The 12500-nt window shown below is 47.9% G+C and overlaps 1 protein-coding gene across 7 annotated transcripts in view; it reads right to left on the reverse strand.

The window, feature by feature from the left end:
• The window catches only part of LOC121289965 (ankyrin-1-like), a 248871-nt gene that overhangs the window by 103212 nt on the left and 133159 nt on the right, over positions 1-12500 (reverse strand). For all 7 annotated transcript variants that reach the window (XM_041209988.1, XM_041209986.1, XM_041209983.1 and 4 more), the window contains 5 exons: positions 8476-8673; positions 7974-8072; positions 7204-7302; positions 4486-4683; positions 2762-2860 (listed from right to left, as the gene is read on the reverse strand). In XM_041209988.1, the coding sequence (XP_041065922.1) occupies positions 2762-2860; positions 4486-4683; positions 7204-7302; positions 7974-8072; positions 8476-8673 (693 nt within the window). The remainder of the gene's footprint in view (positions 1-2761; positions 2861-4485; positions 4684-7203; positions 7303-7973; positions 8073-8475; positions 8674-12500) is intronic.

Here is a 12500-nt window from a genome sequence, read left to right on the forward strand (position 1 = left end):
CCCTCATTGCGGAACATTCCCTTCTGCACCCTCTCCAATGGCTTCACCTCCTTCCTAAAGTGTAGGGACCAGAATTGGACAACAATACTCCAGCTGGGGCCAAACTAGGAATGTTTAGCCTGACATCTTGGCCTTTGTACTCTATACCCTCTTTATAAAGCCCAAGAGCTCAAAAATTATTAACTACTTTGTTCATCTGCTCTGTCACCTTCAAAGGTTTGTATACAAACATCCCCAGGTCTCTTTTTTCTTGCACCCCCCCCCCCTTTAAAATGTACCATTTAGCCTGTATTGTTCTTCCTATCAAAAAATCACCACCCCACATATTTCAATTTTCAACTTCATCTGTCACCTGTCCGCCCATTCCTCTTGTCCGTTACCATCTTCCTCACCACTTACTACACTTCCAAGTTTCATACAATTATGGAATGATTACAGCACAGGAGGAGGCCATTTGGTCCATCAGGTCTGTGCTAGCTCTCTGTGAGAGTAATTCAGCTAGCACCAAAGCTATTGCTACCACCCCCCCCAACAACCCTGCACCATCCTGCAAACTTGATCTCTTCAGATAATTATCCAATTCCCTTTTGAAAGCCACCATTGAACATGCTTTTACCACGCGCTCCGGCAGGGTATTCCAGATGTGAAGATGGGTTTTATTATTTTAATATTTTTGGGAATATGGTGTTATTCTGTAAAGAAGGCTGTGTGTGTGTGTGTGTGTGTGTGTGTGTGTCCATGACTAATTAAACTGGGGGCAAGGTTAGTAAAGACAGCTTGTCTGTAGGAACTGAGAGATGAAAGATAAAAGTCCTCGATTAATGCATTTGTAATGAAAGGCTATGCTGAAGTGTTTATAAGTATCGAAAAGTTCTGAAGGAGAGTCATATGGACTTGAAACGTTAACTCTTTTTTCTCTCTCCACAGATGCTGTTAGACCTGCTGAGTTTTGCCAGCATTTTCTGTATTTGTTTCAGATTTCCAGCATCTGCAGTATTTTGCTTTTACCTTGGATTTATAAGTAAATAGGTTATTAAGTTTAGAAATTTGCATTAAGAGATAGAGACTTGGCTTTTCAGCTGTTAAATAAGGGACTTATATGACTCGCAAAGGTTCCATTAGTAAACAAGGGAAAATTACTCAATTTTATTTGACCTGAAAATAGAGACCAATAGGAAAACATGAAATATTTTTATACTTTGGAAAAGTTGAGTTCCAAAAAGGTCCTTAAGACAATGGGTCTGAGATGATAGGTGATTAAGATATTTAAGGAGAGATGTTTAGTTGAGCTGTGTGGCTGTGTTGAGGAGATGTCCTGAGGTTAGCTCTGTGCTGAGAAAAGAGGTGAAATCTGAAACAGCCACCCAGTCAAAGCAGAGAAGTCTTTTTCTCAGAAAGCAGTCTGTTTCTGAACTTTCTTAGATTTCCACAGCAGAGTGGAAGAGAGTGAGAAGTTGTGTGGAACATCTTTTACTAACGTGACAGCAGTTTTTGCCTTGGGTAATATTACTGGCTTTTTATGGTTAAAAATCTGTAAAGGAGCTGTTGCTAAGTAGCTTACTCGTGTGTCCTGACCAAGTGGGTTTTTTTGCGGGGATGTTTTGTAAAACTGTTTTATCTGTGTAACCTCAAACTTGAGTGTCTAAGTTTTTTTTCCCCCTTCTTGTTAATAAATCTTTTAACTTTAAAATCCTAGAAGCGTCACTGGGATTCTAAGCTTCTGGGACCAGTATTTTTACCCTCATTTTCAAAATACAAAAAAATGGTTATGATCAGTAAGGTAAGTTTCCCTCTGGGATTCGGCTTGCTCAGCGAATGACATCAGCTGCGGTCAAAACACAGATCTGAACCACTCGCTGTGTTTAAAAAGGGTTCCTCATGTTGCCTTTGATTTTTTTTGCCATTCATTTTGAATTGATGTCCCCCCTCCCACACCCCCCCAGGGTTCTCGATCCTCCTGCCAATGAGAACAGGCGCGGCGTTTGCCAATTTTTAAATTGTGCCTTGTCCCCTCCCCAAATCTAAGCCATTAATGTCTAACGCAAACTCTATGTATACCAACCCCCATCCCCGCCCCCATCATCAAGGCAGCCATTCACTACAGCTCCCTGTTATCCATCCCTGAGTTAATATTGCAGTTGAGCTGCTCCTGCCCCCTTTATCCTATGAGCTTCCACCTTACAAACATGCCCAATATGTGGTAGTTTATCCAACACCTTTTGATGCACATCAACTGCGCTCCCCTCATGCGCTCTGTCTCTGATACCTCATCAAATACCCCTAGGCTAGGCAGTATGGATCCAGAGTGAGGAGAACTATTCTCTAGCCCTTCATTCCCAACTTCCTCGCCAACTTTCTAATGGCCCAGTGTTTCATCGCTTGACAAGGCCAGCCCCTGCTACCCTGTAGGCTGTCTGGATGCCAAATTTAGTACCGTTGAAGTCAATAACAGAAGGTTTGGTTGAAGTTAGAGTTAGTCCGGCAAAACACACATTAGAACTCGACATCTAACAGATAGGCGAGACATCAAGCTCAGCCAGCTCAAAGAGGTGACCAGTGAAACACTGAGTACAGCCAGAAATAGGATTGTGAATGGCAAATTGTGGCGTCAGGTAAATGTTCCAACATTCCACGTATTATAAATGTCATATAAATACTTTATGGGTGGAAATCACCACACTGAGTCCGAAAGTCTGCAAAATGCAACTGACAGCAATCGTTCAACCATGGCGTGAATCATCGAGCAAGGTTTTGCTGTTACCCTCGTTGTTGGTTCGACTGATGCTCCGTGATTGACAAGTAATTCAGCTATGGGGACGTGGTCTTCCTGCGCCACAAGATGTAATGGTGTCAGGCCATTCTGTGACAGGTGAGACATAAACGAGAGAAAGTTTGACCATTGACGATCACTGATTAGTGAGACACATTCTGTAACGTACCTGCCAGTAGAGGGAGAGGTACTGGGTGTTTGCGAGTGAAGTGAACAGGTTACAAGCAAACACTCCACAGTCCCAACAAGAGCCCAAGCGTGCAGCTTGAATTTACCTAGCGCCTTTCACAACCTCACAGGATCCCAGCTTTACAGCCAACGAAATACTTCTGAAACACCACTGACGTCATGTAGGCAAAATACAGCAGCAAACTTGCACACAGCAAAAAAAAAAATACACTGATGTTGGTGAGGGGGTAAATATTGGCCTGGGCACTGGGATAACTCACCCGCCCCTTCCCAATGGTGCCAGGGGGTCTTTTACGCTCCCCAGAGAGGGCAGACAGGGCCTCAGTTCTCAGAGCTATTAGTGTGTGGGGCCGCTGTACAACAGAAAAGCCCAATGGGCATTATTTGGAAATTGCGGCCAGTCTGGTCTGCAGCAGGAATCCTCCCAGGGGTGGGATGGAAAACCGGACAGACCCAGCCGGAGGTCCGTCGGCTGCGGGCGGGGTTTTGAGGACCGGGAAACCCCCCCCCCCGCCCCCCCCACCCCGGCCTGTCACTTTGCCTCACAAAATTGAGACCTGCTGCATGTGACACTGGGGGGGTGGGGGGGGGTGCGCAAGTTCCTATCGCTCCCGATCGCTACCTTCAGACACCCCGAAGCAGCCCACAGCTGATGAAGCACAGTCGCTGATCCGACATTGTGGAGACGCGGCGGGCTGCCGGTGCACAGCAAGATCCCACACGCTTGAACAATGGTGGTCGTGAGCAGACGACGGCCGGGATTTTTCATCACTGCGTTTCAGTGATGCTGGCTGAGGGATAAATATGAAGCCGGCAACGGGGGAGGGGTTGGGGGTGGGGGTTAGAAATCCCCTGGTCTTCTTTGAGACAGTGCCATGGGATGTTTTGCCAATGTGTTCGCCGGGGCCTGGGGATATCCGTAAAGCCTGGCAAGCGGGTTAAATCAAAGGCTGCCAGCCTCGGTTAAATCATTCGATTACCAGTCCAGCTCCTGGGGACCAGGGGGGTAAAGGGGTGGGGGGGTGTTTCCCCAACGCACCTGAAATTTTATCTGATTTATCCACACCCCGGCTGCACCTAATCTCACGTGGTCATTCAGTCAAATTCAAACACCACCACACCCCACCCCCACCCCCCACCCCTGGAGGATCAGCCTGGATTTTTGGGCTCAAGTTTCCACGACAACGCAGCCACTTGATCAGCACCCCCACCACCCCCGCCTTCAAATTCACTCCCTCCACCACCGACGTGCAGTAGCAGCAGTGTGTGTACCATCCTCAAGATGCCCTGCAGGAACTCACCAAGCACCTTCAGCAGCACCTTCCAAACCCTCGACCTCTGCCATCTAGCAGGACAAGGGCAGCAGACACATGGGAACGCCACCCCCTGGAATTTCCCCTCCAAGCCACTCACCATCCCGACTTGGAAATATATCGCCGTTCCCTTCACTGTCGCTGGGTATAACTCCTGGAACTCCCTCTCTAGCTCATACACGTCACAGCTCACGCACGACGCCTGAGTCTTACCTTACTGGTCAGGTTGACATTAGCTTCATGCTCAAGGAGTAAGGCCACCATGTCAATGTGGCCTTCCTGGGCTGCGAGGTGCAAGGGGGTCACTCCCTGGAAGGACTCAGTGTTGGCAGAGGCTCCGTGCTCTAGCAGGCTTTTGGCAATCTCCATCTGGTTCTGTTTGGCAGCAATGTGTAACGGTGTGTAGCCATTCTGAAAGCAACATACAGCCACAGACACTGCGATCAATGGTTTTGAGCGTACAAACATACATACAAACAAGGAGCAGGAGAAGGCCATTCAGCCCCTCGAGTCTGCTCGGCCATTTAATAACATCATGGCCGATCGGATAGTAACCTCAAAGCTGTATCCCACTTACCCCCGATAATCTATCACCCCGTCGCTCACCAAGAATCCACCCAGCTCTGCCTTAAAAGTATTCAAAGACTCTGCTTCCACCGCCCTCTCAGGAAGAGAGTTCCAAAGACTCAGGACCCTCAGAGAAAAAATTTCACCACCTTTTTGAATGGGCGACCCCTGATTTTTAAACAGTGACCCCTCGTTCTAGATTCACCCATAAGAGGAAACATCCTCTCCACATCCACCCTCACCATGGAACCATTCTAGCTGATCGCTTTTGCACTCTTTCCAAAGCCTTCATGTGCTTCCTAAACTGTCCTGCCCAGAATTGGTACAGTGCACCGGCTGAGGCTGAACTAGTGTTTCCGATATATATATATATGCATGTATGTATTTATTTATATAGATGTATGTATTGATATATGTTCCCATGTCTAGAAACACAGGAGGGAACTTGAGGTGAACTCAAACTGCTTCCGCCCCAGTCGGAGCTTGGTGGATTTGTTCTGGGATCTGAAACATTTCACAAGATTATTTGTTGTGACTTTGTTGTGAAAATAAACAGATTGTTTTGGTGACTGAGTTTGTGAAACATTAACTACACACTCAAGCTATAAATAGACAAAAACGTGTGATCTTCAGCAAAATAAATGAGTAAATTCTTATTCAGAGAAAACACTGAATGGAATAAATTCAGAAGGAAATCCCCAATATCTGCTCATTAAATGAAGTGTTAGCTCATCATTCAAGATTCCTTCCAGACGGTTAGCTGTATTTGACCATGTTATTTACCTGCTGTTCTGAATGAGCTCAGAGCCACTCTACACACTGATTGTAATTTTGAACATGTTGGAAATCCTTCCCCACGGTCTCAGCCCTGCCCCATTCCCCTCAGCTCTGCCCACGCTCATGATCTGCCCCTCTGGCTGCTCCCCATGGTCCCACACTGCCCAGCCCACTTAACCCCACCCTGACCTCTCACCCCCACACACCCCCATTCCCCTTGACCCCTCCCTGACCCCTCAGCCCCACACTTCCCCATCCCTTTGGTCACTCCCTGACCCCTCACCCCACACTGCCCCACCCTTAGCCCCTCCCTGACCCCTCACCCCCACACTGCCCCACCCTTAGCCCCTCCCTGACCCCTCACCCCCACACTGCCCCACCCTTAGCCCCTCCCTGACCCCTCACCCCCACACTGCCCCACCCTTAGCCCCTCCCTGACCCCTCACCCCCACACTGCCCCACCCTTAGCCCCTCCCTGACCCCTCACCCCCACACTGCCCCACCCTTAGCCCCTCCCTGACCCCTCACCCCCACACTGCCCCACCCTTAGCCCCTCCCTGACCCCTCACCCCCACACTGCCCTGCCCCACGTCCCTCAGTCCTTCCTCATGTGAACAGTTTTCCTGAGGTTTCCCCATATTCTCAGAGTTCACATGTCTATTCTGCATCAGACTGAGAAAGGTTACCCCCAAATCCTTCACTTGTCTTTTCATCTCCCACAGCTTGACTGTGGATTTCTAGCATCCTGCATTTTTATTGCTGGAAGTATATTTTGCCCCATCTCTCGGTGCAGCCTTTCCCTCCCCCGCCTTTCCACGCTGTGGGGCCGGGTAGCTGGGCCTAGCTTCCTGGAGACCTGTTGGCTTTTTAAAAATTCCTTCACAGGATGTGGGTGTTGTTGGCAAGGCCAGTATTTGTTGCCCATCCCTAATTGCCCTTGAATTGGGTGACTTGCAAGGCCATTTCAGAGGGCAGTTAGGAGTTGATGTGGGTCTGGAGTCACATGTCGGTCAGACCAGGTAAGGGTGACAGATTTACTTCCTAAATGGACACTCAAGAACTAAATGGGTTTTAACAATCGATGATAGCTTCATCGTCACTATTACCGAGACTCACTTTCAATTCCAGATTTTATTAATTGAATTTACATTCCCCTGCAGCCGTGGTGGGATTTGAACCCATGTCCCCAGAGCATGAGCCTGGGCCTCTGGATTACTAGCCCAGTGACATTACTGCTACTCCACCCTCTCCCCATTCTTCCTACGCCTCTCCCTGATTCCACTCATCACCTCCCATGAATATTCCAGTTGGGAATCACAGGAGGAGTGGGATTACCATGGCGTGGAGCAGTGCTGCCTCATGACTTCACAATCTCAACAATCCCAAATGATCTGCAGGTCAAAGGGCATTGCCAGCACCAACACAAGCAGCCATGACAATACCAAGCAGCGGCTTCCACTGATGTCCGCTATCAGAGCTGCTGAAGGCTGTGGCTGCCTGGTCAAAGCTATTGCCCTCCCACTGTCCATGCTCCTGTCCCTTATCAGTTCGAGCTTTCCCCTGCACTTTAACTAAAACAGTACTTACCCGAGCCGCAGCGTGTGGAGATGCGTTTTGACTGAGCAGCAGTTTCACAATGTCATGGTGGTCATGGTGAACGGCAACATGGAGAGGGGTCAGTCCATTCTGCAGGACACAAACAGGGTGAGGGTGCAAGAGGAAGATGGTCTCCTCTGTTACACAGCTACATCACTAAGAAGCATCATCTCCATGAAAAGCGTTCAGCGTTCACAAATATCTGTCCACCACTTCCAGGCCGCGATTTAAACTAACATCTTTACTTCCAAGATAAGAGCCCTGCTGACTCACTCACCACCCTTCACAATGATATCAAAGTGTCAGAATTATTGCTCAGTTTGTGCTCTGGCTGGTTCTTGCTCTCAGTAAACACGTAACCTTGCTGCTCGGAGACAGTGATAAACTATTTGTTATTTATTTGAATGCACTTTACAAGCAAAAAATGTTGAGTTCATTGATGACAGAGTTGGACAATGCTTGCATGGATGAGTTCATGTACAAACAGGAATGATTTTTCTCAGGTTAAAATATGAATGTCCCTACTTTTCCCTTATTGATATCATCTGAAACTTGCTGCAGATTTATCAAATCCCCTGGAGTGTTCCTTGCCCATTACTGAGAGCTGTGTTTGCCTTTACAAATCCCCCGAGCAGCTACAACACAGGAACAACTAAACTGAAAGCGGCATCGTCTGACTGACTGTTCCTGCTACTCCTGGAGAACGTCCGTAACAGATCCAGCTCTGAAACAGACAGTCTTGAGTAGACCCTGGCAGATACCTCTCCTGCAGCACTCTGCTGGCCTCCTCGCTGAAGCAGCAGTTCCATCACTTGGATTTTGCCATATTTCGCAGCGACATGGAGTGGGGTGAACCCTTTCTGTGAACAGACGGACAGAAAGTGAGACAACGTTAAACTCATCACCATTACGTCTCAATTACCACGCCGTCGCCCCAGAAAGCATTACCGATAAACGGTGGTCCCTTTCTTAGATGGGGGGGGGCAATAGACTGATGTGGCTCGCCAGACTCAACCCCACTGCGTACACCGTCCAACACTCAATCCAGGGGCTCAGAGTATTCCCCTCCCCAGCTGAAGCCAGCTCTAGCACATCAGTGACTGCCCCCGGATAGCAGTCTAGGCCAATAACTCAGCCTGCACCTTTCCAATTCCTTAAAGGGGTCTGTCTTTACTCTGGGGGAGCTCATGCATTCTCACATGGGGGCGTCGTTCCATTTCCCAGTTCTGCATCAATTCACCGCTCAACAAATCACCCCCGTACCTTTGTCATCAGAGTTTGTGAAGCCCCGTGGTCCAGCAGGGCCTTTGCTACTTCGGTATGTCCCTCCCGTGAACAGATGTGCAGTGGGGTGTGGCCTGTCGTGGTTGCTGACTTGGGGCACGCTCCATTCTCCAGCAAGAGCTTGGTAACCTCCAAGTCCCCGAGGCGAGCTGCACAGTGCAGGGGAGTCTGATCATCCTGTGTGGGCAGACAGACAGAGCAAAGTCTTCATGTTGGAACCCTGTCATAACAAAGTGCAGGCTCCGCTGGTAAGTGAGAGCGGCTGTTACTAATTGGGGAAAGGTTAGGGCATTATTCTGAAGTACATAGGAACTATTTTTTTAATCGTTCACGGGAAGTGAGCACTGGCTAGTCCAGCATTTATTGCCCATCCCTAAATTGCCCCTTGAGAAGGTGGTGGTGAGCTGTCTTCCTGAACTGCTACAGTCCATGTGGTGTAGGTACACCCACAGTGCTGTTAGGGAGGGAGTTCCAGGATTTTGACCCAGCGACAGTGAGGGAACGGTGATATATTTCCAAGTCAGGATGATGTGTGACATGGAGGGGAACTTGCAAGTGGTGGTGTTCCCCTGTGTCTGCTGCCCTTGTCCTTCTAGATGGTAGAGGTGGTGGGTTTGGAAGGTGCTGTCTAAGGAGCCTTGGTGAATTCCTGCAGTGCATCTTGTAGATGGTACACACACTGCTGCTGCTGTGCGTCGGTGGTGGAGGAGGGAGTGAATGGTTGTGGATGTGGCGCCAATCAAGCGGGGCTGCTTTGTTCTGAATGGCGTCAAGATTCTTGAGTGTTATGGGAGCTGCACTCATCCAGGCAAGCGGAGAGTATTCCATCACACTCCTGACTTATGCCTTGTAGATGGTGGACAGGATGTGGGGAGTCAGGAGCTGAGTTATTTGCCACAGGATTCCCAGCCTCTGACCTGCTCCTGTAGCCACAGTGTTTATATGGCTAGTCCAGTTCAGTTTCTGGTCAATAGTAACCCCCAGGATGTTGATAGTGGGGGATTCAGTGATGGTAATGCCATTGAATGTCAAAGGGCAATGGTGAGATTCTATTTTGTTGGAGATGGCCATTGCCTGACACTTGTGTAGCACAAATGTTATTTGCCACTTGTCAGCCCAAGCCTGGATATTGTCCTGGTCTTGCTGTATTTGGACATGGACTGCTTCAGTATCTGAGGAGTCACAGACTCAGAGACTCATAGACATTTACAGCTCAGAAGGAGGCCATTCAGCCCATCTTGTCAGCACTGGTCAACAAAGATCTGACTACACTAATCCCATTTTCCAGCATTTGGCCCATAGACCTGGAAGCTCTGGCAATACAAGTGAATATCTAAATACTTACGATCTTAAATGTTACGAGAGTTTCTGACTCAACCACCCTTTCAGGCAGTGAATTCCAGACTCCCATCACCCTCTGGGTGAAAAAATGTCTCAATTCCCCTCTTAGCCTTCTACCTCTTACCTTATATCTATGCCCCCTGGTTATTGACCCCTCTACTAATGGAAAAAGTGCCTTCCTATCCACCCTATCTATGCTCCTCAATCTTATACACATCTATCAGGTCCCCTCTCAAACTTCACTGCTCCAAGGAAAACAACCCCAGCCTATCCAATCTCTCCTCATAGCTCAGACCCTCCAGCCCAGGCAACATCCTGGTAAATCTCCTCTGCACCCTCTCCAGTGCAATCACATCCTTCCTATAATGTGGTGACCAGAACCGCACGCAGTACTCTAGTCGTGGCCTAACCAGCGTTTCATACAGTTCCAGTATAACCTCTCTGCTTTTGGATTCTATGTCTCGGCTAATAAAGGCAAGTATTTCATATGCCTTCTTAACTACCTTATCTACCTGCCCTGCTACCTTCAGGGATCTGTGGATATGTACACCATATGATCTTCAGTACTTTCCAGGGTCCCATCATAGTGTAATCCTTTGCCTTGTTAGCCCTCCCCAAGTGCATTACCTCACACTTTTCTGGGTTGAATTCCATTTATCACTGCTCTGCCCACCTGACTAGACCATTGATATCCTCCTGCAGTTTACAGCTATCCTCCTCACTATTTACCACCCTACCAATTTTCGTGAACTCCTTGATCATACCCCCTACATTTAAGTCCAAATCATTTATGTACACCACAAACAGCGAGGGCCCCAGCACCGAGCCCTGCGGAACCCCACTGGAAATAGATTTCCAGTCACAGAAACATCCCTCTACCATCACCCTCTGCTTCCTGCCTCTCAGACCATTTTGGATCCAATGTGCCACTTTGCCTTGGATCCCATGGGCTCTTATTTTCTTGACTAGTCTGCCATGAGGGACCTTATCAAAAGCCTTGCTAAAGTCCATGTAGACCACATCAAATGCATTATCCTCATCAACACCCCTAATTACCTCCTCAAAAAAGTCAATCAAATTTGTCAAACACGATCTTCCTTTAACAAATCCATGCTGACTATCCCTGATTAATCCATGTCTCCTCAAATGCAGATATATTCTGTCCCTCAGAATTCTTTCTAGTAACCTCCTCAGCACTGAGGTTAGACTGACTGGCCTGTAATTTCCTGGTCTATCCCTTCCTCCCCTTTTTAATAACAGGACAATGTTAGCAATCTTCCAGTCCTCTGGCACCTCACCTGTGGCCAGAGAGGATTTGAAAATTACTGTCAGGGCCCCTGATATCTCTTCTCTTGCCTCCCTCAACAGCCTGGGATACATTTCATCCAGGCCTGTGGATTTATCTACTTTTAAGGCTGCTAAACCCACTAGTACCTCCTCTCTCTCTCTGTTAATTTCCTCTAATATTTCACAGTCCTCCACCCTGATGTCTATACCTGCATCATCCTTTTCCATTGTGAAGACCAACGCAAAGTATTCATTGAGGACTGTACCCATGTCTTCCGGGTCCACACACACATTACCTCTATGGTCCCTAATTGGCCCTACTCTTTCCCGAGTTATTCTCTTGCTCTTTATATATTTAAAAAAACCCCTTTGGGTTTTCCTTTATTCTACCCGCCAATGCTTTCTCATAAACACTTTTAGCTTTCGTAATTTCCATTTTAATTCCCCCCTGCACTTTTTATACTCCTCTAAGGAGTATAAAATGTCATCTCAGTAGGAAGAGGTACTGAACATTTGTGCAGTCATCAGTGAACATTCCCACTTCTGACCTTATGATGGAAGGAAGGTCATTGATGAAGCAGCTGAAGATGGTTGGGCCTAGGACACTACCCTGAGGAACTCGTGCAGTGATGTTCTGGAGCTGAGATGACTGACCTCCAACAACCACAACCATCTTCCTTTGCGCTATGTATGACTCCAACCAGCGGAGAGTTTTCCCCCTGATTCCCATTGACTCCAGTTTTGCTAGGGATCCTTGATGCCACACTCAGTCAAATGCTGCCTTGATGTCAAGGGCAGTTGCTGTCACCTCACCTCAGGAGTTCAGCTCTTTTGCCCATGTTTGAACCAAGGCTGTAATGAGGTCAGGAGCTGAGTGATCCTGGTGGAACCCAAACTGGATGTCAGTGAGCAGGTTATTGCTAAGCAAGTGCCGCTTGATAACACTGTTGACGACCCCTTCCATTACTTTACTGATGATCAAGAGTAGACTGATGGGGTGATAATTGGCCGGATTGGATTTGTCCTGCTTTTTGTGTACAGGACATACCTGGGCAATTTTCCATATAGCTGGGTAGATGCCAGTGTTGTAGCTGTACTGGAACAGCTTGGCTAGGGGCATCCATGTGGCAGAGAGGAAAAGGAAGTCCTGTGTTCTCTGGATTTTGTGAATAAACCTATGTTAGGGAGAGACTGGTTCCAGATCCCTCCTTTGCTCAGCGAATGAGCAGCGAGTTATAACACAAAGGCCGTGTTCGAAGACAAGTAGGCCAGAAATCGAGGGAAAAACAAGGTGAGGGTTAACAGTGCTCACCATTATTAACAGGGAAATCAGACAGCAACATCCACTAAACTGCACATTAACAGTTAAATGTGGA

The sequence above is a fragment of the Carcharodon carcharias genome, chromosome 17 (assembly GCF_017639515.1).
Source record: "Carcharodon carcharias isolate sCarCar2 chromosome 17, sCarCar2.pri, whole genome shotgun sequence".
Classification (NCBI taxonomy): domain Eukaryota; kingdom Metazoa; phylum Chordata; class Chondrichthyes; order Lamniformes; family Lamnidae; genus Carcharodon; species Carcharodon carcharias.